General features: G+C 38.6%; 2 protein-coding genes across 3 annotated transcripts in view; both read right to left on the bottom strand.

The window, feature by feature from the left end:
- Positions 1–8439, bottom strand: part of LOC144038112 (uncharacterized) — a 9119-nt gene extending 680 nt beyond the window's left edge. The window contains exon 1 of the mRNA XM_077550285.1: positions 1577–8439. Within this exon, the coding sequence (XP_077406411.1) occupies positions 1577–2102 (526 nt within the window). The 5' untranslated portion in view covers positions 2103–8439. The remainder of the gene's footprint in view (positions 1–1576) is intronic.
- Positions 1–24984, bottom strand: part of ryr2a (ryanodine receptor 2a (cardiac)) — a 233607-nt gene that overhangs the window by 48259 nt on the left and 160364 nt on the right. For both annotated transcript variants that reach the window (XM_077550282.1, XM_077550284.1), the window contains 18 exons: positions 23941–24068; positions 23594–23786; positions 17313–17395; positions 16570–16727; positions 16321–16408; positions 16159–16251; positions 15258–15428; positions 14927–14986; positions 11736–11870; positions 11265–11377; positions 10524–10620; positions 9678–9784; positions 9552–9603; positions 9412–9462; positions 9237–9336; positions 8859–8938; positions 8699–8775; positions 8459–8532 (listed from right to left, as the gene is read on the bottom strand). In XM_077550282.1, the coding sequence (XP_077406408.1) occupies positions 8459–8532; positions 8699–8775; positions 8859–8938; positions 9237–9336; positions 9412–9462; positions 9552–9603; positions 9678–9784; positions 10524–10620; positions 11265–11377; positions 11736–11870; positions 14927–14986; positions 15258–15428; positions 16159–16251; positions 16321–16408; positions 16570–16727; positions 17313–17395; positions 23594–23786; positions 23941–24068 (1860 nt within the window). The remainder of the gene's footprint in view (positions 1–8458; positions 8533–8698; positions 8776–8858; positions 8939–9236; positions 9337–9411; positions 9463–9551; positions 9604–9677; positions 9785–10523; positions 10621–11264; positions 11378–11735; positions 11871–14926; positions 14987–15257; positions 15429–16158; positions 16252–16320; positions 16409–16569; positions 16728–17312; positions 17396–23593; positions 23787–23940; positions 24069–24984) is intronic.

Raw genomic sequence — 24984 nt, 5'->3', positions numbered from 1 at the left:
CATTTGTGGAAAAAAAAACTCCAGACAGTGCAGCGATTAGCATGTTAATTGATATACTTGTCTTCTCCATGCGCGCCTACGTGTGAAAGAACAAAGCAAAATGTTGGCTGGCCTTCGTTTCGGCTGTGCAGTACGGGTAACTCACAATTTGATAATGTGACGATATGTGGCCCACGATAACAATAATATCAGGGTACATGATATCTATAATATTCAATATATTGCCAGAGATTTTCTCAATGATATATTACGATATTCAGTATGTGAGTGACAGTGGAAACTTGCCGACTGTTGTTCTTTGCCAATAGTGTCTAGACACCAGTTCTTGGCCACTGCTTCCGCCTACTTTAACACCATTTAGGTGATTAGGACAGTCACAGGAGAGACAGTAGTGACTGAAGTACTGACGGTGACAGCAACTGATCACAAAAGTCATGTTTTGGATTTGCAGATATGAGTCACAAATTGTTTTTTTTGGATCAGCAAAAAAAAAAAAAAAGAACAAGATAAAGAGTACTTCATCTTCATTTGTTTTATAAAACAACTCAAAATGGTAATTTAGGATTTAGGAACACAAGTTTAAGTGCAATATGAGTCAAATACATTCTTATTTTATACATGTCCATGTATAAAATCACAAGGTATTAATGGATTAAAGTTGTGTTCCTAAAATCTAAATGGCTATATTTGACATTTTCAGTTTAATGTTTTATTTATTTATTTAATGGGCAAAGGTGTTTTATAAAATAAATATAGAGAAAGTTCTAATATTATTATTTGTTTTAATAATGAAAAAGGCAAAGTGCAATTTAAGGCACATTCCCGTTGTTTAAGCATGGAGAGTGAGCCTAGGTCCAGGACATTGAAAAATAAGTAAAGAAAGCAAGTCAGGCACTCGTTGCCAATACCAACACTAGCTGCTAGCCACTAACATCGGCGACTTGTGACATATCATACAATGACGGCATAATTAACCAGCGGTATCTTAGCGTCCTAAATTAGCAATTAAATATACTTTTGGGATGGCATTACGATAATGTTGGTAGAAAATATGTAATTTCAATGAAAACATTGATAATATGAGCCGAAACATCGAAAAGGGAAGTCAAGCTAGCGGTCACGCCACCACGCAGTCCAACTTCAAAGTAAAAACCTGTCATGAGAAAGGAGCCCGGCCTTGTTGAGTTTAACACAGTGTTTATTCCAAATCAGTGCAGCAACAATATACCCATTCCCGCCCAGACTCCTACTCCTCACAAACTTCCTGCTACGTCACTATGACGTTTCGAGTATGGTAGCCTAGAGCAATCATAAAACAAATCTCAAAACATCTAACCCTTTTTTCTTTTATCCCTGAAAGAAAAAAAACACCACCTAATTCACATTTGTTTTACTATTGCACACTTAAGGAAACATCAGACATCCTTGGGGTAGACTGCCCTCCGTCTGAAAAAAGGATTATTTTCAATACAATGTAACCAGTAATAAACTGTCTTTGAACACATGAACATTAACATATCAGCCAAACGACATGGCCAAACGACCCTCAATCTTGGTACCTGAGAGGAAGTCTCACCTCCCGACCTCATGCGGTCTTCCTCGTGGGTCTCGATGGAGTTGTCGGCTCGGGAGTAGACTCTTGACCAGGAACTGGTGATGGCTGGATCAATGATCAACTCCTTAGGACCAACGCATGTCATGTCTGGAGAACTGGAGACTTGACGTGGTGAAGCAGGTTTGGCTCCCGGCTGTTGCAGTTGCTCTTCGGTGTGGGCAGCTCCCGGAACCGCTTGGAGATGGTGCCTGTTGCGACACAATACCGCCCCGTCGTCTGTCTCGATCAAGTAGGATCTCGGCTCCACTGACTTACTGATGACTTTAGCCGGCGTCTTCCACGCTTTCTCCCCATCGATCTTGACCCTGTCGTCCTGACCAGGTAGAAGCTCTGGGAGTGGGCAAGCTGAGTGTCGCCAGTTGTAGAAGAACCGATACTGCTCCTCTGCAGTGGCATCTTTAGCGCTGACCTCATGTGGGTTGACTGGACGTGGCAACAACGTCTCTTCCAGCACCGGAACTGTGGTGCGGATTTGTCGTTCCATCATAAGTTGGCCTGGTCTGGCAACAGTTGCGGCAATTGGTGTAGCACTACACACACTTGTATATACACTGGGTGGTGTCACATCCACGGTGTAGGGGTAGAGTTTGCCAGTCGGCGAGCTGGCAAACTCGCTGGCGTGACGACCGGGACCTTTCCCAGCCGGGCCTGGGGTCCCCAGTGTTCCGCCCCACCACGCGGTTGGAGGTGGGGTGGGCACGGGTGCCCTCGCTATTCTGCTGTCCGGCCCTTCTCTGGCACTGATTCCTGGGTACGGGGATTTCCCCCGGGATTTGAGGGTCGGGGTTGTGCCGGCTTTTTTTGGTGGGGTGGGGGGGTTATGTCTGAGAATTTGGGGGCGGCGGGGGCTGGGTTGTGTTGGGTGGCGGGTGTGGGGCGAGGTGGTTGTGGGGGGAGCGGCGGCTGTGGGCCATTATGTAGTAAATTTACATTAATAAATTTACTACATAATGAACTATTTTGATCACTTCTCGAGATTAATTAAATAGTTAATTAATAGATTGGCCTACATTATCACATAAATGGCATTTCACAACTTTGACACTTATCCGACTCACATCACTCTGGGGAGCTGCAGGTGCAGCAGTGGGTAGGTTGCTACTATTGTTGAGTCTCTCCCTGCATGGTGAAATGGGCAGTGCATAGTTCATTTACATTAGAGTAGAAATAGACTTGTCAAAGAAAGAGATTCTGGAATTGAAGATTATCTCGATTTGGATTACAAACCATCACCGCGGTGTTTACCGATCATGGTGCACGCTGCTACTATACAACAAGGTAGGATGCTGTGCCGTCCGTCTTGTTTATTTTCGTGCTGAATGGTCACATTATGGTGGACAGTACTGTATTTCAACTTTTATTGGTTGCTATGTCCATTTCTAGTAATCTTGTGAAGTGACGTTCAAGTCGAGGAACTATTCAAGGGAGGTTTCCAAGATGCGTTGCTTGCTAAAGTCGCCTAATAAATATGTTGGCTAACGATTTACTTTTACTAATAATTGCGTACATTGCGTCATACACTTTTACTACAATTTTAACTTTTATGCTGCTGGGAAATGAAAATAATGTCTCACACTCACAAATGTAGTGAGGAGTGAATGGGCACAGGGAAAGTAACTGCCATATTTGTATTAGCAATATCTTGAATCTGCCAGATACTGTACAAATCCTGAGAAGTAGCCATGTGCTATAACCACTACCTAGACTCCTCTTAAAATATAATTTCTATATTATAAAATCATTGCAAAGTCATTCTAAAATCAGTTTGTTAGTCTAAGATGAAATCTAAAAAAAAGATTCCAAATAAAAGAGTGAGTTCATTGGCCAAATATGTGAGAAATGGTGACACGGAGGCAGAGAAGTAGTTTAAAGCACATAAAGAGCAAAGAAAAGGATGACAATAGATGATCTAAACTCAACACCTGCACAAAACTGACACAAGTGAACATCTACTACCAAAGAGTGTCCCATCACCACAAAAGTAATGGCGTGAAGGCATAATTACCACGCTCAAGAGCGATTACTGAGGAAGTGAAAACAGTGCAACAAAACAAAATTTTAAAAAACAACAAGAGAAGAAAGAAATAGAGAAAGAAACAAAGAAAAATGTTATACATAAATGTTGTACATTCAGGGAAAAGAGTTGCACAATTAATTTTCTAATATTGTTATTATGGAACACGTTTTCACAAAACCACCTTAGGGTACATTTCTAAATTAGTTTTGAAGAAGGAAATCCTTTTGAAAAGACTAAATTAAGACTGTGATAAAATGGTGTAAATGACATTACAATGCCTTAAAACGTACTCTACACATTAAAAAAAACTACAGTATATTGGTGTTACACTTGGAAGCAAGGCTGTGTGAAGATCAAATTGGTTATACCATATTTAGAAATATTATTTTTTTTAAACTCAAATTTTTTGTTTTTTCAAACGGCGCTGTATTGGTACTGTATCGACATTGGCTAATACTGCACAGCTGGTAGGGGAATCGGTAACGGGGGCCAATAAAATGGTATCAGTGCAACACTAAAATACATACAGTGTTTCCCGTTTTCCACACCATGTTAATACTTCGGCGGGCCACCCAAGTAAACTGGCCACCACCCAAGAAGTTTTCAAGAAATGTACTATATTATACTATACTATATATATATATATATATATATATATATAATTATTATTATTATTATTATTAATTCCCGGAATGCAAAAGGACGCAGAAAATCAGAGTGGTAATTCGTCACGTATAGTTGTGTGGATTATCAAGTTGTTGATTGGTGGAAGTGTTCGTCGTCCCAATAAAGTTTGTTGATCAAAACGTTGATTTGTTCTCCTGTTGATCAGTTTGGTCCAGTAGCATTGGATAGCTAAGGATAAATGGCAGCCGGCATTCAACCTCAACCTTCAGTCGGTTCCTTCCTCGTCTCGATTTCTGTTTATCGCTGCCTTCCGATGAGCAATCATCTCCAGGTTGTTCAGCTTTGTAGACAAGTTCATTGCCATTCTGTTCATGGCAATGTTGGATGCTGCTCGGTTGTTCTTCACCTGTCACAGGCCTTGGACAAGTCGGCTTGCACTCCAGTGATGGTGCTCAGAGCCACAGTGGAAATTTCCACTGCCTTTTTTTGCCCATCCTGCATTTTTCTGAGGATTCAATGCAGCCAGAGGGCTCCGATCCCTAGCAGAAGCATCCCATCCACCAGCGTGATGAACAGGTAGATGTCCTCGGCGTCTTGAGTGGGGCAAGACACAGCGGCCGCTTTCTTCCCCAAATTTCTTCAGCAAATCCAGACATGAAAGTTCCACCCGGACATGAGCGTTGTCCAGGTCCAGTTCTCATTGTTGAGAATATTTTTTTCCAGAGCACTTAAAGACCAGTTTTCAGGCTAGAATCAGTGCTTATTTTAGCAATCAGGAGGGAGGGGCTGGCTTTTCAAAGACGCAACAGCTCCCAAGTGACTAACAGTTCTTGAAAGATAACGGCTCAACTGTGTGTGTTTTTAGGAACACCAAGCCTTGTTTACAGTTCAGGGTTTTCACCCAGATTGTGACCTTATGTGCAAATGTCATCATGTCCGAATTTATGGATTTTGATCAGTATATCTTTTGAATATAAGTTCTTTATATATATAATTTTTTTTAAAGCAAGCCAATGCCAATAAATAAATCGTGTGAATGTGCATTGTAATGAGCGTTGTGTTTGATTTTTACTGCTTTTTTCTGGCGTACCATCAAGGGATGTAGGCGGCTTATATACTGTAGGTATTCCCCCAAATGTCAGCACAATCGGTCAAGTAAGGCAGGATCAGTGCACAATAAATTATTTGAAGTGCCCTCTGACTTGATTGTTTCATTATGTCATTTTTTATCAAATGACCACGGTAGACTTTTTTGTACATCTGGGGGTGCTCCACGTACCTGACAATTTTCGAAGCCCAAGGTCAAACATGCATGGGTTGTTTTTTGTTTTTCCACTGTACGGGGCGCTACGGAGCCATTTCGCTGTCATCGTTTATGACAACTTAAAAATCAAATTTTTTGCCAGACCCGGTGAATGTTTTCGAACATGTTTAGGACCCCAACAATGAGATTCATTTTGGAGTAGTGGAAGGAGAAGGAGGAGAAGGAGGAAGAAGAGGAGGAGGAGGAGAAGAAAAAAATGCAACGGTCGCTGCTCGGACCCTAATAATGGATTCAAAGAATTAATTTCTGCAAAGATTCAGAGGGTTTGATGCACGCTGGTGTCGTAAATGAAGTACGATGACATCAACCATATACGGTATATTTGCAAATTTGGATTTGATCCCAGCACAGAAAGATTCATGTATGCATGCTGCTCCAAACTCCAACAGCGTCTCTATTTCCTACGCAGACTTAGGGTCTATGGAGTGGAGCAGAGGATCATGCTGTTGTTCTACCGGGCTGCATTGGAAAGTATCATCAGATACGGCATTGCGGCCTGGTACGGAAACCTGACTGTGTAGTCAAGGTCACAGATTGCCGGTATGGTGCGGACTGCCATGAAGATCATGGGGGTCAGGAATCATCCTTCCCTACAGATGCTTTATGAGCGGTCCGTCACCAGACTGGCACAGAAAATTGTTACTGACCCGACTCACATTCTGCATCATGAGTTCCAGCTACTGCCTTCCGGCAGGAGATTCAGGGCCCCCAGAACCAGGCTGAACCGCTACAAGAACTCATTCCGACATCCATCAAACTGCTTAACATTAACTCAGTGCAATAAGATATATGGTGCAATGTTGTGTGTGTGGAATATTGGAATATATGCAGCCGTGCTGTACATACTCATGTGTGTATATATATATACATATATATATATATATATATATATATATATATATATATATATATATAGGAGTGTGTGCGTGTATATGTGTGCAGTCCTCATGTATGTACTTCTCTACACATGTATACTTCTGTGAAGACTTCTGGGAAGTCTTCTACTTATTGCTGCACTTCTTATTTAATTTAAATTTTATCTCTTTCTATTCTGTTGTTTTTTTCTTTACTGTAAACTGCAGCTGGACGGAGTCCAGGAAAAAGTTCCCCACGGGGAAAATAAAAGTAGATCATATCGTATCGTATGTAACAGAAAAAGTGTTGGCAAGTTACGACAAAAATGGAATATATTTCGTATTACTAGTTACTTGCATTTGAATGTACGTAGTGTAATGTACTTTCTTTACAATATTACCGTCTGTGTAATCTGGGATTTATTGATTTAATAATGATTTGTACTTTTCAAAAGGAAAATGCAAATTTTGCAACTATAGTTGCTGGTAAAGATAACTTGTCATGAGGATCTTTAACTATAATGTGGGGTGTAATGTTAAATGTTTCGACTCTATAGTGTGAGATCACTGCCTTTGATTAATATAAATATCAAATATAAATATTGGAACTGATATTTGTTCCAGTACATAAACAATCCCAGACACCATACAATTCTCAACATAATCAATTTTAGACACATGGGAAAGATACATTTATATTACCAATAGGGGTTCAATTTATTAATACCACCATAATGTATTACTTAATGTAATACTAGTGTATCTGATCGTTTGTCTAACAAATAATAGTGATAGATGGCGTATAATTGAAAATTGGTCTAACAAGATGGATGGATGGATGGATGGATGGATGGATGGATGGATGGATGGATGGATGGATGGATGGATGGATGGATAGATAGATAGATAGATAGATAGATAGACAGACAGACAAAGATTCCAGGTGAATTTAATGAACAAATGGAAAATATAAAAATAAACGACCGCATCACCAGCCAACGGAGGTCTTCAGCCAGAGATGAAATGATTTGCTGGCGCGCAGCCAATCAGAGTGATCACTATTTTGCATACTGCAATTGATGGCACATTCATTCAAATCATACCTAAAAAGCATAATGACATTTCTAAACTTTGTTTTTTACTTGTTTTGACTTGTGTTTTGAATATGTGTGATTAGGACTTCTCAGCCATGTAAGACGCTGACTATCGTAAAATACTGTAAAGCATGTAGTATAAGAGAGATTCTACAGACAGTGCGCTAATGTTTGATGTGTGACTTCTGTAAGTACTCGTGATAATTATTTCAGTTAATAACTTATTTTGTACATGATATAATGGACCGGTACCTCCTTATTAATTTGTGCGGTGGTCCCAAAATTGGAATGTGTTATGGGACTCAGTAGTAATAATATTACGAAAATATAATAGGTAACACGTTATATTACTTCATTACTGCTAAAATGCCCTCGGAATGTCAAGTGAGGCCCCAAATCAAAATTTCCAAACATGGTAAACTAGACTTGCCAGGTTATTAAGAAACCCGAGACAATACTGAGCTCTCCCAAGAAAAAAAGAAAAAAAAGAAACCCGAGACCTCCTTTAAATTGTAAAAAATGTGTATTATGTCTAATTACAAATCAATTATAAATCTGTGGGGTGATTCAAGAGACCTGTACACAATTCATGCACTAACAATCTGATTTATTTGGATAATTTCTGTAGTTGGTAAATATTGCAGAGTCAAGACAATTAACTATTTTACCATCAAAAACATCAATTAACGTTAAGGACACACTTACTGTAAACCGCCAATAACGTCAATTGATGAGAGAATGGTATCCAAACTTTCATATGGTATCCACCATGTTTATGTAGTCATAGCACACAATATTCTGTTTGTCTTGAAATATGAGTGAAAATGCTCGAAATTGGCTGGCACTGTAGGGGTTGTTTTTTGGATAACGTTTGGCAGTAAAAGAGTTAAAATAAACTGTGTATAACATATTTGATATACGTTTTACCTGATCCCTCCTCAGTGATCATTCCCAGTCCTTCTGCTTTGTTCTGTCTCTCAAATGCATTTAGATCTAGAACACTGGGGAAAATAGTTTAATCTTGTAAAACTTAAAGACAACATGCAAACAAATCAAGTAAAAGGAACATTCAGGTTATTCATAAAAATAATGGCCAGTTTAATATAAATATATTCTAGTCTAGATAAAATGTTTAACCATAAACTTTTTACATAGTTTTACTGTTACCTGCACGACTGCATGAGGCCAGCAAGACTCTGAAAGAAGCCAACGTCCTTTCTGTTCTTCAGATAATCCAGCATTTTCTGTCCAGAGATCAGACAATCTATTTGTATTGAGTACAATTTAAAATGCAGCACATGGACAAAATGGACAATAAGGTTGGTACCAGCTGTACTGTAGAGTTTCCTCCATTGAGAATTGCAATGCCCAGTTTTAGGGTTGATGCCACCATGGGACCCATCTCACCTGGTTCAATGGAATCAAACTGATACTTTATTTGTTTGCTTTTCAGTTAATACACGTGTAGATCCTCAGTCTATGCAAAAAGACTTCCTCAAATCCCATGTAATTTAATATCACAATAGATTTCAATCAAGGTACATGTACAATTTTGTACTGGATCTGGATTGTTTCATTCATGCATTTCATTCATCATTAATTCAAGTATGATTAAAATTTTTGTTTATTAAATTGATGATTGCTTAATTCTTCACGTATAACTCTTAAAGGTGAATTAAGAATAATACAAATGAAAAACCCAAACCTTTGCTGGCACTAATGGTCTGAAGTACCATCTCTGCAGCTCCGCGATCATGCAGTCTTTCCTGCTGATATAACAGCTTCTGCTTTTCCATCTCCTTTTCCTATTCATAAAAAATGGGGGATGGGACATGTTTGACTGGCAATGATAGACAAACCAAACAATGATGAAAACCTACTTCAAAACTTTTCACTTCCTCCCCATCTTCATCTTCTTCATCATGGCAGCTCTGAGAAGGGCGATGAAAAAGAAACCCAGTGAATAAACTCTGGAGACTTGATGTAATAAACCTGATTGTAACATTCATTTGGCAGGTACCTTGGCCATAATATCGGCGTAAGCCATGTAGAGATGATCTTCATCCAGTTTACTACAAGTCAAAACTTGTTTGATTCATAAATTCTATAAAACCTTGTTTCAACAGGCAACTTGAGTAAAACCCACCACTTCTCTGTAAGAGCTGTTCTACTGAAAAGCTGGATGAGCTGATGTAGTGGGTCAATATGTTTCATTCCCTCCCCTTCTTCGAATGGCTCTTGTTCGCCTGATTTCTGAAAGACATTTTTAGTACTGTTCAATACAAGAATATTCTAGAAATACATCAGCATTTGCTATTGTCCCTCATTCAACCTTGCTAAAAAAACAACAATAATCATGTGTTTAGTACGACTGCGTGGGCCACGTATAAATAACTTTTTTTAGAGGGTGGCGGCAATATTCCGAGAAAAAAAAATCGCAAATTTGACACTTTATAAAATCGCAATTTTGCGAGAAAAGAAACTCAGAAACTTAAAATACACATCGCGTACTACTTGGATGCTTGTGCCAATACTTTTCGGTCAGGTTTTTAAATAAGGAGAAGGTCCACACCCTGAGGATCAAGCATTTAAATTGATTTGTTTTAATTTTAATTAATTTTCGTTTCGGTTGCCATCCCTACCACCCTCCCTTTGCTAAATATTAAATGCCACATCACCAGCCACTGTGCACTCACCTCCCATGTCGGCGAACAATGAACAGTAATTAATCATGGATGTCGGTCAGTCAGCCACATATCAGAAATAGGATTTGGTTCATGTCCGTCATCATTATTTATCTTAAATATGTAGCTATTTCGCCTGTCATCCAAGCAGACTTCATCAGTTCATGCAACTAGGCTTAGTTAGGACTGGACTATACTTTTTTTGTTTTATTGCGACAATAAAACACTCACAATATATCTGGAAACAGAATTTGCTAAATCTGAATGTGGTTGTGCTAAAGATGCAACTGTATGCAGCATGAACTTACAGCAAGATCCTCTATGAGTTTATCCTCAAAGAAGTGTTCTTCTGCCTCAATCCAGGATTTCTCATAGCCCTGGATGAACAAGTTGACAGCCCGATGCCTAGATTGAAAGAGATTTATGTACAGACTCAATTATTTGCATGTAATATAATGTAGGAATATAGCCGATAATACTGTATATATATATATATATATATATATATATATATGTTAGGGGTGTCAGAATTAGTGCGTTAATTTTGAGTTAATTTAAAGTTCACTCGTCCACATGATGATAATGCATATATTTGTGGAGACTGGGTTGACGGGTTTTTTATTACAATTTTACAAATGTGCAGAATTTCACAAGTTACTTCATGTTAAAGATGAGATAGCTCTTAATATGAAAAGAAAAATGCACTGAGCTGTCACCGTCTTACAAATACAATTATGCCATTTTGTAGCAGAAAAATTACCTCAACACAAATCAATATCACACTCGTTTTTTTACAGCCCTTTTTTTTTATTTTAACTCAATTTTATGATTATGATATTACTGTATCAATAACTAAAAGATTATTAGTTTAACATTTTTCCAATTTTTATGTTAACAAAAGTATGACAAATCAGAATTTTTTTTTTTTGAGTTTTTTTAACTATTTAAGTCATGTGATTAATTACGATTACAAATTTTAATCGCCTGACACCCTTAATAAATATATATTTATATGATTGATTGTGTGCGCTGGTGTACATATAATCTACCTGGGCAGATTGTAGAGAGGAGCCATCCTAAAACAAGCAACTACGGCTCTCTTTCTCTGTTTGGACAGTAATTTGTGCCACACAGCTTTTTTACTGCGCTGAGGATGTTCAACCTGAAAGGACAACAAAACTTTATAGTTCATGCATGTTTTCAGAAAAAAAGAGTGAAAACAGAAAACTTAAATGATGCCTATAGAAGATGTTTAGAAGAAAAATGATCTTTTCTGTGGATTGTTTGTACTGCAATACTGCAAATATACTATCTTGAGCCATCTTTTAAGAAGAATATTCTATTAACTAGATTATTATTAACTATTAATACCCAGGGATGTAACGATACATTGAAAATAAATTTAATGTCGATTTAAATTTGTCCATCCAGTCTTACTAACCCTATATATATATACATATTGAACTGTAATAGTGATATTTCTATCTAAGTTTTTAAATAGCGAGAACATTAACTATAACCTGGTCCAGGTGGAAGAGGACATGAGCAATGTCCAGCACTCTTTCCACATTCTTCTCGGGGTCAAAGGTGTCATCACAGTGATTCAGAATGTCTCTGTACAGAGCCCTTTGCCACCGAATAGCAGGGTCCTGCAACTGTAAACGTACACAAATAAACACGTTTTCTATATCAATCATAAATTCTCAAACCTTTTACAGTAAGTACCACCTAAATACAGAGCACTCTAAGTACCACCATAATGACCAATGTTTAAAATACAGTAGCATAGCATGCCCAAGAGTTGATAAAATAATATTGCAAGTCACTAACTTTATGCACGGTTTGAACATTAACTATTACTGTAAACTATATAGCTCACAGTATATTATTAAATAAATTAGAGCAATATAAGAGGATTGGCATACAAATGGATTAAAAGTTATTTAGATAACATATCGTATTTGCAGTTCAACAACATACAATCAAAACAATTGAAAATCACACGTGGCGTTCCTCAAGGGTTTGTCCTAGCCCCTAAACTATTCATATTGTATATTATTGATATTTATAAATGATATTTTGTCAGTGTCAGACCAAAACACGGACAAAATTATTAATAAATTTAAACAAAACTAAGTTTATAGATTTTGGCACTAGAGAAATCAAGCACCTAGCACCAAAAGTATGGTCAATTAAATTGAAATAGAAGAGTATATGAAAATAAATTTCTTGGAGTAGATATTGATGAAAAATTATGTTGGAAATCACACATAATGGCAAAAGGAAAATGTAAATTAAAAATTTTTAAAAATCATAGGGATCCTCAACAAAGGATGTCCTGAATAATAAATATATTATTTATTATTATTACCATATCTGACCAATTGTGTGGAAAAATGGGGATATGCCTATAGAATAAATCGCCCTGTTTTCTAACTTAAAAATAAAAAGAGGAAGAATCATTAATAAATCAAATTATACAGACCCAACAAATTCCCTATTTATTAAATGATACACGATGAAATTTTATGCTCTAGTTGAGTTTAAAATGACACAAATAATGTACAAAGTACACAACAATCTACTCTGCAACAATACTCAGAAGCTGTTCGGAATTAGAGAGAGTTGCTATAATTTAAGGGGCACCAGTGTCTATTAAAAAAAAATCAAAAATAAGAACAAATATGCACAGGTGTGTTTCTGTCAGAGGTGTTAATTTGTAGGGATGTAATAGTAACGGCAAATCGTGATTTTAAGTGCCATAATATCGTCGTCGTTATGTCACAATATTAAAAGCAGCACATCCATTAAAAATGTTGTATTCCTTTTGTGCAGTTCTAGCACCCTCTAGTACAGAGGTGGGCAATCTCGGTCCTCGAGGGCCGGAGTGCTGCAGATTTTGGAGGTTTCTCACTTCCAACACAAGCTGATTCCAATCAACGGGATCGTTATCAGGCTTATGTAGAGCCTGCTGATGAGCTGATCATATATCAGCTGTGTTGAAGAAGGGCAACATGCAAAACCTGCAGGACTCCGGCCCTCGATGCCCACCTCTGCTCTAGTAGTTAGTTCATTAGAGCAGTTAAATTTTAAACAGGAATGTTCTGACCGCTGCAGCGGTTATCACTCCTATAAATCAGTCATACCAGCAAATATTGTTCAATATCTCCATAAAAAAAATGAAAAAAAAACATTAAATTTGGCCCGCTTCAGTCAAACACAACAATATGAGCTTTAAAAAAATCTATTTAATTGTATTTTTTTATTTTTGTTTTTACAATATTGGGACTTTGTACACATTGCCGGGGGCTTTTTTATATAGGGAGTCCTCGAGTTACGTCGTACGAGACCTACGTCGTTTCGGCTTTACGGCGCCATTATAAAGTTATGCAAAGTTTTGTTGTTGTTACCTCCAACAACGGACATCCATTAACAGGTCGGCTCGCTATCAGGCGCGTCACATTTCCGTATTTGTATTTGTTGAATTAGCTCCCCTTCGGGTTAAATCACCATCATAGGAAAAGGACCGGAACTCTGCCGTAACTTGAGCACGCCCTGTATTGCCAACCTTCCCACAATATTGGGATGATTATTGTAAAGTGAGGTTCCTATTGCAATATTTATCGTATCGTGATGTTTGGATATCGTTACATCCCTATTAATTTGTGGACTAAATTTGGAACTGACTTCAAAAGGTGTGAATCAATTGCTTTGTTTTAACATATGTTCATTAAAAAAAAAAACATATGTTCAAAAGCAAAGTACAAAAAACTATAATAATAATAATCAGACAAGTCAGCAAAATGTCAGAAATGTAAATTTTGAGACATACTAGTTTGAGTGTAATGAATATTGTATGTGTGAGTATGAGGGAATAATGATTTATAAATGTGTTAGTGTGTGTGCTTATGTAGTACACACATGCCGAAGTGCAGTTGTATATATGTGCAGGGTCATTATATTTTGTATTTTTCTTTTGTTACGATAAACTATATGAATAATCTATTATAAAATAAATAATAATAATGTTAACATGTGCCCAATGATTACCATTTATAAGGTTTCTCTTTTAAATCTTTTTTTACTTATAATCTATTATAAAATAAATAATAAATAAATATACAAAGAATAAGGTGTAAGACTAGATATGTGTTTTACTTCCTACTCCCTTTTGAACATGTTAACATGTGCCCAATGATTACCATTTATAAGGTTTCTCTTTTAAATCTTTTTTTTACTTATAATCTATTATAAAATAAATAATAAATAAATATACAAAGAATAAGGTGTAAGACTAGATATGCTTTTTACTTCCTACTCCCTTTTGAACATGTTAACATGTGCCCAATGATTACCATTTATAAGGTTTCTCTTTTAAATCTTTTTTTACTTTGTTACAATATTTTCTGTCGCTTGGTTAGATGTTCAATAAGCTTAACAGTCTGTCATTAAGTATAGGAAAATTGTACTAAAAAGTTAAACACAACTAACCTGTACTTGGGCAGTGATTTTCTCAAGGTACCACTCAAGTGTGCCACTCTACTACCACCTTTTGAGAATCCCTGATCTAAATACCGGTAGTCCAAAGTGAATCCATCTCAGCATTTTTGGGGTAAATAGGTTTGGCGGTTACAGTTTTACCAGAATGAGTAAAGGCAAAGTTAGTCTCTGCTGTCATGATTTTACAAAGCAAACTGTGAATGACTTTTACCTTTCCTTGTAGATGGAGGTTGTTTCTAATGACTTCGCGCACTTCGTCCTCAGTGTCTTTCTGTCAAAATAAAAAACGTCGTAGCCTTTCAAACAAGAGGTGCAAGCGCTGTATAATTTAGAATTTTATCATTGCAAAGGTATGTTTGCAGACATTTGGGATAACCTGTGTTCAATCCCCAAGAGTAATTTAGATTAATTTTAAACCATATTTAGGATTTGAAGATGCAGTATTTATTTTCAAATGGATTACAATAGATATAGCTAACTACAAATGCAACGCACAAGGTAAATGAAAAATAATGATTTACAAGTTGTTTTTTGTTTAATACCTGGGAGAATCGGTTTTTAGCAAGAGCAATGAGGTCTTGTTCACCAGGAACACAAACGTTCAGTCCTACTGGCAGCAGTCGCTTCAGGGTTGCCACGATCAGACTGGTCTGCATTGAATATCGGTCTCCCTTTCTCCTCAACTTTTTCCTCTCCTGATAGGAAACTATTCCCTATAGCAGAGTTTGAAAACAATAGACACATAAAATGACAAAATAATTGATCGTTATGACCCTATACGGCAACAACATGTAAAGATAAATCACAATAATGTGAATAATTTGTAGACTTGTCTGCCACTTATTCAGTATGTGAGATGAAGTTACATGAAAAAAGTCTACACTAACAATATTGTAACTGTAAAAAGTATTTTGTAAATTGAAGGCACTGGTTGTCAGAGTAAGTGTCCTGTTACAGTTTGCTTGCTTTGCTGATATGCAAACAAAGTTTGGATTAAAATTATTAACTATGAATGCTACGGAAGAGGATTAAGGCCAGTGAAGAGAAAAAAAAAGGTTGGGAGAAGTCTGACTTTATTCTCAGAATTCTGACTTAAATTACAGAATTCTGATTTTAACGTGATAATTTTGACTTAAACCACAGAATTATTACTTTAAAGTGAGAATTCTGACTTTATTCTCAGAATCCTGACTCCCACAATTCTTAGCTCTACGTCACAAAGGCAGAATTCTGACTTTAATCTCAGAATTCTGACTTTAATCTCAGAATTCTGACTTTAATCTTAATCAATCTGTCAGACTGTCGTCCAAATATATCTGTTAAATTAATTCGATAAAGATGAATGACATTCTTCTGAAACACATTCAATTCAAAACAATCAGTGAATCCCTCTATATTACTTGGTTATTTAGAGAATTTGGTTATGAAAGTGATATATCATACCTTTGACATCTTACACTTGGAATCTGAGATGAGGAAGGACATGTTGTTGATTTCATTCTGAACCACAAAATTCTGCTCCTCTCTTTTAAAGTTCTGTATAATAAAACAACGATGTTATCTGCCTATGTGAGCCCATCATGGTTAATGATTTCACTGCCTTACATGAGACTTGGCCCAGAATATGAAAACTTCAGCTACCATCTGGAACAACACTTCTGCCTCAGGATTAGACTCTTTCAGCCATGTGGCCCTGTCAGTATATAAACAAATTTGATGACACTCAAAATTGATTTTAAGTCCTTCATAATTGAAATCACAAAAAATGTTTTTGTAGTATGTGAATAATACAGTACACTAAATATAATTTACAGTGAATTCATTCATGTGTCAGAACCACCAAATCCATTTTACCTGTTGAAGTCAACAAATCGTATGAGAAGGGGATAAAAAGCGTAGAGGTCTCTGACAAGAACTGAGAATTGGTCCATGATGAGAAGCTCAGTTTCTGATATCTCACCCCTGCCCTCTGCCTTGCTTTGTTCCTCATCCATCAGGACAACTGCTGCTTTCTACATAATATGATATAAAAATATATAAAAATATGAGGATTCACATTGATAGCGACAATGACCACAACATACGTTGAATGCTAAAAAATTCCATTTACAGCATTACATTTCATATCAAAGCAGCAATGATGGATGAAAGGATCTTCACCAACCCGTTTTAATGGTTACTCCATGAAAATACGTCCAAACTTTGATGCCATGATCTGCCCAAATTTGATGGAGGGTATCATCGCCAATTTGTCGAGGATACTTGGTTCTATTTGCCTAAAATTGCCTGCTTTAATTTGCAAAATGGTTGACTTGATACATAGGTTCTTGAGACTTTTTTATTTATTTGATCCCATTATGACAGACATGGCCACACAATATTATGTTGATTGGTGAAATTGGTGTCACGGGGAAAGATTTTCCAGGGGGCGTTACAGAGTGAGTTTTGGGGAGTCTTTTTTTGGATCCATAAACAACATAATTTTTCTCCAGGAAACATGCTAACAAAAATAGTATTGTTTGGATTTTCTGGTACCCAGGGGGTTTGGGCACCATTTGAAACCATACACTCTTTACTTTCACCAAAGCGCTACTCACTTTCCTGAGTTTCTTCATCAGAGGCAGAAAGTGGGTCTTGAGCAACTGAGATTTCGCCTTGCTGATGATTGGTTGAGAAAACACTTAGGAGGGAAAGAGAGGTGTTAATTATCAACAAGTTTCGCTAAATCCTGGGGTCTATTCCTTTTTTTATTAAAAAACAAAAAACTTACTATATATACATGGTCATTTTTGGATAGAAAAAAAACTTACTATACATGATAATTTTTTGTTGTAGGAAAAAAAGTCTTAAAATACATGGTGATTTTTTTTAAATATACAGTGGTACCTCGGAGTTTGAACATAATTCGTTCCTGCGAAGTGTTCAAAGTCCGATTTGTTCAACCTCCGGAAAAAAATGTCCCATAGGAAATAATGTAAATGCAATTAATCCGTTCCCAAGCTCCAAAAACACAAAATTCCTATTTTAATTAATATTTATCTTTTTTACATTTACACCTTGTACAGTATTTAAACAATAAAAAATACCTTACCTTTTTTCTTGTGGTGTGATGGCATCAGTGGATGATAAATGCTATGTTAATGCTTGCTTTCAGTTCAGTGCTGAGTTTGTGTATTTTACATTGGGCATATTGTTAGACTACTAAGCGATCTTTGTGTACAATGTTTAACGTCAGGCACGTTGTTGAACAGCTAAGGGGGCCCCCGTGCCAGTATTTACAGAAGTAGTCTTGGTAGTTACAGCAGCGCGATAATCTCCTTCCTAATTTCACTGTGGTTCGTAGCACTGTATGTTTTTCTTTGCTGCCACTGGCACCATTGTCTTTTATTGGACCCATGGCGAAGAAAATTGTTGTGGAAAAATCTAAATGCACTCGCGAGTATGGAGCACCTCCGGGAGTATTCACTATCTGACTGGAAATGAGCAGTGCATCGTCTCAACTACCGCAATGTGAACAGTCGGCATTGCTCGGCTTCACTCGGCTACCCGTTTTCAAGGTACGTTCGCCTTAGCTTGCTTTGCTTGGGTGTTCGAACTCCGAAAATGAGTTCAAACTCCGAGGCATTTTTTACTCAGATTTTTGGGTTGAAGTTTGATTTGTACGAGTTCCGAGACGTTCAAACTCCGAGGTTCCACTGTATGTATATGATAAAATAAAATAAAAATACTACAAAAAAATAAAAATACTACACATGGTCATTTTTTGATTGGAAAAAAAAAGCCTTACTATATATGGCCATTTTTTAAACAAAATAAAAGCCTTAGTATACATGGTCATTTTTTTTTTAACTCTTTCACTGCCATGGACGTTAAAAGACGTCAAGTAAAAACCTACGGAGGGCCGCCAATGATGTTAAAATACGTCATCCAATTTTTAAAAAAAAATTTTTTGAAACGGGTGGAGGAAAGCCTTGGCCAGCTGTGGTGAAAGTTTCAAGCAGATCTAGTTAGCCTAATGACTATTTTTGGCGCCTAGATGGCAGCAATGACTCTCTTTTGACAAGATTGGGTAGGCGTCAGTAGAAGACGTGAGGCGGAGCTAGAGGGGACAATGGCTGGGGAAGGGAAGAGAACATGGCGACCGGTTGCAAGCAGATCACGCTCGAGCAGTTTTTTTCAAAGACGAAAAGCATCAACCAACGCTAAAGAGCACATTGATGACGACGATGATCATCATCGATGATGATGATGGTGACTCCGAGGTTGGAAGCATTGACGCGGCAGTAGAAGACGTGAGGCAGAGCTAGATGGCTGAAGAAGCGAACAATGGCGACCGGTTGCAAGCAGCTCACAGTTGGGAATTTTTTTCAAAGACGAAAGGCATCGACCAATGCTAAAGAGCACATTGATGACGACGATGATCATCATCGATGATGATGATGGTGACTCCGAGGTTGACGCCGAAGTTGGAAGCGCTAACGCGGCGGCTATGACGACGTCATAAAGGTTCACGGGCTAGCGATGCTAACACCGGAAAACGCGGAGCACAACCGAGCACGCTCAGGCGGACGTTCACTCGGACGACGAAGAGTGCCCCGAGTCCAATGCATATTCATCGGAGTAGTGGGTACAGTCTGCTACTTGCTATTCCCCGGAAAAAAAGGCCGTCAAGAAAGTGTAACGTCTGCACGCGAAACAGACAATCGAAGTGAAACGTATCTGTTGTGCAAATCCTGCTCAGTCTCCTTGCACGCAGGGCAGTGTTACAGTTTTACTTTCTGGACCTGGATTTGACACCTCTGTAGACCACCATATCAGCATACTTTTTCTTGGCAAACAGCGCGTAGCAACAACAACAACATGCGGTGAAGTAAAAAGCTTTGCTTTTAAATTTCATCTGGAATATCTTTAGATGAAACACCCACAGATTCAAGTCAATCTGTGGGGGAAGTTCTTTAAAAATGGGACCTTTATAATAGGCCAAAAAAGGGGCATAATTTGAAAGTAAATTCAAAATGGCGGACTTCATGTTGGGTTTAACATATGGCTCCAAGATACTTTTTTTTTTTTTTTTTGGTCTAGGCTGTTTCATATGCCTCCAACTTAGATGGAGACTAGATCTAAGTGAAACGTACAATTGGGGCTGCTTGCCAAGCCTGATGTGCACAGAAAATTTAATGAGTTTTAGGTCCATGATAAAACCCTCCCCCCCCAAAAAAAATTCATTCCTACGGCAGCAAAATTTCACAGCACAACCATTACGGTGAAAAGTAAGTTCATAGTTACTGTACATTGGAACAATTGAGAGCTGAGCCCCATGAAGGTAAGCAAATCATATATCTGTTTGGTGCTAATTTATGATAAACAGTCATAATATTTTACATGATTACAGTATATTAGTGTTTACTTTGTGACAGTGCAGGTTCCCATATTAAGTGAAACCACAAGTGGGCATTTGCGTCTCTCTGTGGGCCCTGTTGTTGGCGGATGCCCACATTTTTGGCGAGTACTGTATGACGGCAAGCCTAAAAAAAATTACTCAGACTGAGCGCCGAATGAAGCAGGCTTTCATCCGTCGATCCGAGTCAGTACAGATGGTCCTTCTTCTCAGTACGTATAAAGCACTCGCTGAAAATGTGTGCCTAAGTCAACCAGGGGCCGATGGAAAAACAGAAGTACCCACCTCTGAGTAAAACTAATACCAAATTTTGATTCTGAATTTGATCATGTGTATACATTTTCAAAAATAAATACATAAACAGAAATAATTGATAAATTGATGATGAAAGTTATATCAATAAAAACATCATGGCAAACATGATTTTAACCCTAATGTTACGTTTGTTTTCACGGGTCAATGTCTGTTTATGTGTTACTAAGGCACTTTAAAGCCAATCAACACATGGTTTGCGTCGGGCTAAAACCGCTTATGTCAAAATTTGGTAAATTTCATATTTTTTTCAAAAATCTATATCGTTAGTCAGTCTACACCTGTTGTTGTTGTTTTTTTTAAACAAATTATTGACCAATTTAAAGTGTTGAAAATGGCTTGCTCTCTTTGATGATGAAATGTTAATGGTTGAACAAATGTTGTTGTTTTTGGGTCTATTTTGCAGGTAGCCTACAAGGTTTTGGCCCAATACCAGTAAAAAACAATTAAAATGGTTCATTTCAAATATTTGCAATAAATTGGTTAACCATGAAGTTGATATTCAATTGTTTAATAGATGTGTTTTTCCCATTTCTGACACGAGTAACAATACATGCCAACACGGCATGTTGAATTGACAAGAGAAACAAACCTAACATTAGGGTTAATCACTTAACCAGTTATCATTCCGACCGCCCGGAATGATTCAAATTTGATTCAATAATCAAATAGAATTGGGCCATTTTATCTGAATCTTTTGTACGTTGAAAGATTTGTTTAAGTTGACCTGCAGTATAACACTAGGGTATATAATAGGGCTGGGACAAAATATCGTTTGGCAATATATTAAGATACTTTTCATCCCAATCCGCAGTATCGATCCATTAAGTGAGTATTGACACTTTTCGATATCTTACATTGCCGTGCAGTGTGTACAACGCCGGCTGCATTACAAATAGCCAGTCATATGTTAATCTGCTAAACTGATAGGCGGCAGCACTGCGCCACTGAAAAGTATAGCCTACTAGCCTACTAGCTAATATGTTCGCTTTGCAAACAAAGACCAACGGAGCCTCCTTCTCTCTTCACTCGCCGCTACTGAGGGAATCTGGTTTTGTTCTTTCTTCTCCACTTAATAATATGCTTAATTTTTTTTTTATAAATGACTCCATGATGTCACACTTGAAGATCATTCCCTCCTGCCTAATTCTCAGTATGGCTTTAGAAGACACCGCTCCACCATCCACCCTCTTGTTATCCTTCTCAAGACTGCTGTGATACTCTTCACCATCCATCATGAAAGGAAGTGAGTGTTGTTGCTCTGGACATCTCCTGAGCGTTTTATTCTGTGTGGCACCGTGGACTTCTCATGATGCTAGAACATCAGTTTGGGATCCACGGAAGACTGCTCCAGTTTCTACGCTCTTACCTGTCTCATCGCTGTCAGTTCACAGTCATCAACGGTAAAAGCTCTGCTCTGGCTAATTTCAGGGCAGGAGTACCCCAGGGATCAATCCTTGGCCCGACCCTCTTCATCGCTTTCATCAATGATATCACTGATGTCATCCAGCAAGCATCTCTCACCCTGTTTGCTGATGACACAATGCTAAAAATGGTAATACCATCTCCAAACGATCGTGAGCAGTGTGCCCAGCAAATCAGTGACTATCTCAAACGGGTTTCAGAATGGGCTGAGATGTGGCAGGTAACGTTCTGCCCTGGTAAGACCCAGAGCATGATTGTGTCCCGCAAAAAAAGATCTGCAGGCCAAACCCCCTCCCCAGGTAATATTTCAAGGTACTGCACTTGAGAAGTCAGAAAACATCACCCTCCTTGGGGTGACCAATAAACAACGCCATGAGTTGGGTGCCCCATGCTGTCGAAAAAGCAAAAAGTGCAGCACGTTTGCTGGATAGGCTGTACAGAAGCAGAAGCTCCATCTCTGCGGAAAGTCTTTCCCATCTGTACAGATCATGAATCAGAAGTACCTTTGAATATGCTTCCCCTGTGTGGAATTGAGCACCAGCCTATGTCCTAAAATTCTTCGACCAGCTACAGGACGAGTGTCAAAGAATATTCTCAAACCACCCAGTGGAACCTCTCTCTGTACGCCGAAATATAGCTGGTCTCTCCATAATCCACCAGGCATTCCATGGGCACTGTCCTCCTGCGGCTCGTCAGACTGTTGTCAGGGGGACTCTATGCTCTGGCTAGAGCCACGCGCGGGTCTGTGGCCGCGCACCCCTATACCATCAGACGCAAAACGTCTCACACAGTCCACCACAGCAGGAGCTTTGCCCCTTACTATACGCGACTATGGATAAATCTCCCCAAGTAACATCGTGGAGACCGAAAACCCTGCAAAGTTCCGTTCCCTTGCCAAGGTCCATTATTTGTCGAATTTCTAGTGAACTCCACCTTACATAGATTTTATGAATTCAAAGTGTAGCTTCTAGCCATAGGAAAAAAAAAATCAGCCGGTCGTCTCGTCTGGTCCGAGGTCAGAGGCAAGGATTTGGGGAGGCGGTCGGCGCGCGGGAGGGACCTGCCACTGCCTCGCCGAGGCTTCGAGGTCGCTGCCTCGGCCGAGCCCGGGGGCCACGCTGCGTGTGGGTGAACGGGTCTTCCACTGCCAGCCGCTAAGTGCCCTGCGGGCGCATGGATCGGGGCGGCGTTCGTTCTGCGCCTGGGGGAACAGAGGTCGAGGTGGCCTGCGACAGCCACAGCCGCAGGAAGAGGTGCCCGGCGGCGGGGCGCCCCGCTCCCAATCGATGGTAAAGCGACGCTCAGAAGACATGTTTCCGAGTAATATTTGTAAGTGTCTATGATCAATGTGTCCTACAATTCACATTAGGTTTTTTTTCCTCTGAATTTTCAAAACGGATTAAATAAAAAATGCATGCTGATATAATTTTCTTAATTAAAAAACACACAAACAAACAATGAGTTTATGAGTGAAAAATGGGTAATCTTGGCAGAATGATGATCCCTTTTTTAAATACACGTTTTAAGGTTAATAGTTTAATATTTAAGTAGCCCCCCACCCCGAAGCCCCAAAATATATATATTTTTTTTTCTTAAAGTATCGCAATACGTATTTTGATTGCCACCAAAGTATCGGGATCTGGATTGGATCGTGACAGAAGTGGATCGTCTCATCCCTAGTATATAACAATCACACACATTAACAGCCACAAAGATGTACAATCAGTGTGCCATTGGGATTACCAGCTAGTCTTTTCATCCAGGCCCCCTCATCGATCCCTAAATTGTTGTAGATGATCTTCAAAATGTTTCCAAGTAATATGTTCATATGTTCAGAGGTCACAGATGTACAGCAGCTGTCTGCTCGTTCTGGGTTGTTCTCTGGTCCGTGTTCCCACCAGTGAGACATGTAGCTGCACAAAACTGGTAAAGCCACCTGCATAAATACAAACATTGATCAAAAACCTGTTGCTGTACCACCAGAGGATACTGCAGTTAGGCTTTGCCAAAGAAATCATTTTTCATCATCGACACACTGGTAGGTGTCCTATTTTAGACCAGTTAACAGAAAAATATATTTGATGACTTACCTCCATTACATGAGGCATTTGAGTATATTTCATTCCAGACTCTGCCACCTCGATGATTTCTTCCAGAGACCTCTCCAAATTTGGAATCAATGTACAAATGTCTACGACCTTGTCTGGCAGACCAAGAGCTGTTATGGAAAGTATTAAAATATGCACAACAAAAATATTTTTAAAAATATATACAAACAGTTTATGCCACACAAAGCACTTAAAAAATAGTAAACAAAATATGGAAAATAGTGAATTATTGACTAGCAAATAAAAAAAAGGAAGGGGGGTTTTAATAATAATGTTTAACAGTTTCCATGCCTAATAATTTGCAACAATTGTTTTCTTCTTTACACAGCCAATATATTGTATTAACTGAAAGCTAAACAAAATCAGTCATTATTGATTTGTTCTTATTTAATAAAACAAATTTGAAAAACAACAAAAACAATACGGCCACAGTGTGTGCTAAAGAGTTGAGCTGAACATCCACATTTTTCATAATGTGTCACTCAAGCTCTGATTGGATGGCGTGCACTGAAAAAGTATGTTTCACTATCATATTGCTTATTATACTATATAACGTATTATGCAGGTCGCCTGAAGAGTGACCAGAGGGTGTGTTCCAGATAAATGGCAAATGGACTGCTTTAAATAGCGCTTTTCATCTGCATCCCATTCACACACCAGTGTGAAGCTGCTGCCATGCAGGGCGCTTCCAGGTCCATTGGGAGCAAATCGGGGATCAGTGTCTTGCTCAAGGACACTTTGACATGGTCACCCGGTGTGAAGATCAAACCCACAACTTCACGGATGGGAGACAACCAATCTACCAATGAGCAATGCCGTGCCAGGAATAGAGGGATCACACTCCTGAGCCTACCTGGTAAGGTCTATTCAGGGGTGCTGCAGAGAAGGGTCCGCCGGGAAGTCGAATCTTGGATTCAGGAGGGGCAGTGTAGTTTTCGTCCCGGCCGTGGAACAGTGGACCAGTTCTACACCCTAAACAGGGTAATCCAAGGGAGTTCGCCCAACCAGTCTACATGTGTTTTGTGG

Source organism: Vanacampus margaritifer, chromosome 18, assembly GCF_051991255.1.
Source record: "Vanacampus margaritifer isolate UIUO_Vmar chromosome 18, RoL_Vmar_1.0, whole genome shotgun sequence".
Lineage (NCBI taxonomy): Eukaryota > Metazoa > Chordata > Actinopteri > Syngnathiformes > Syngnathidae > Vanacampus > Vanacampus margaritifer.
The sequence above is the reverse complement of the archived record's forward strand: the minus strand, read 5'-3'. Positions and strand labels throughout refer to the sequence as shown.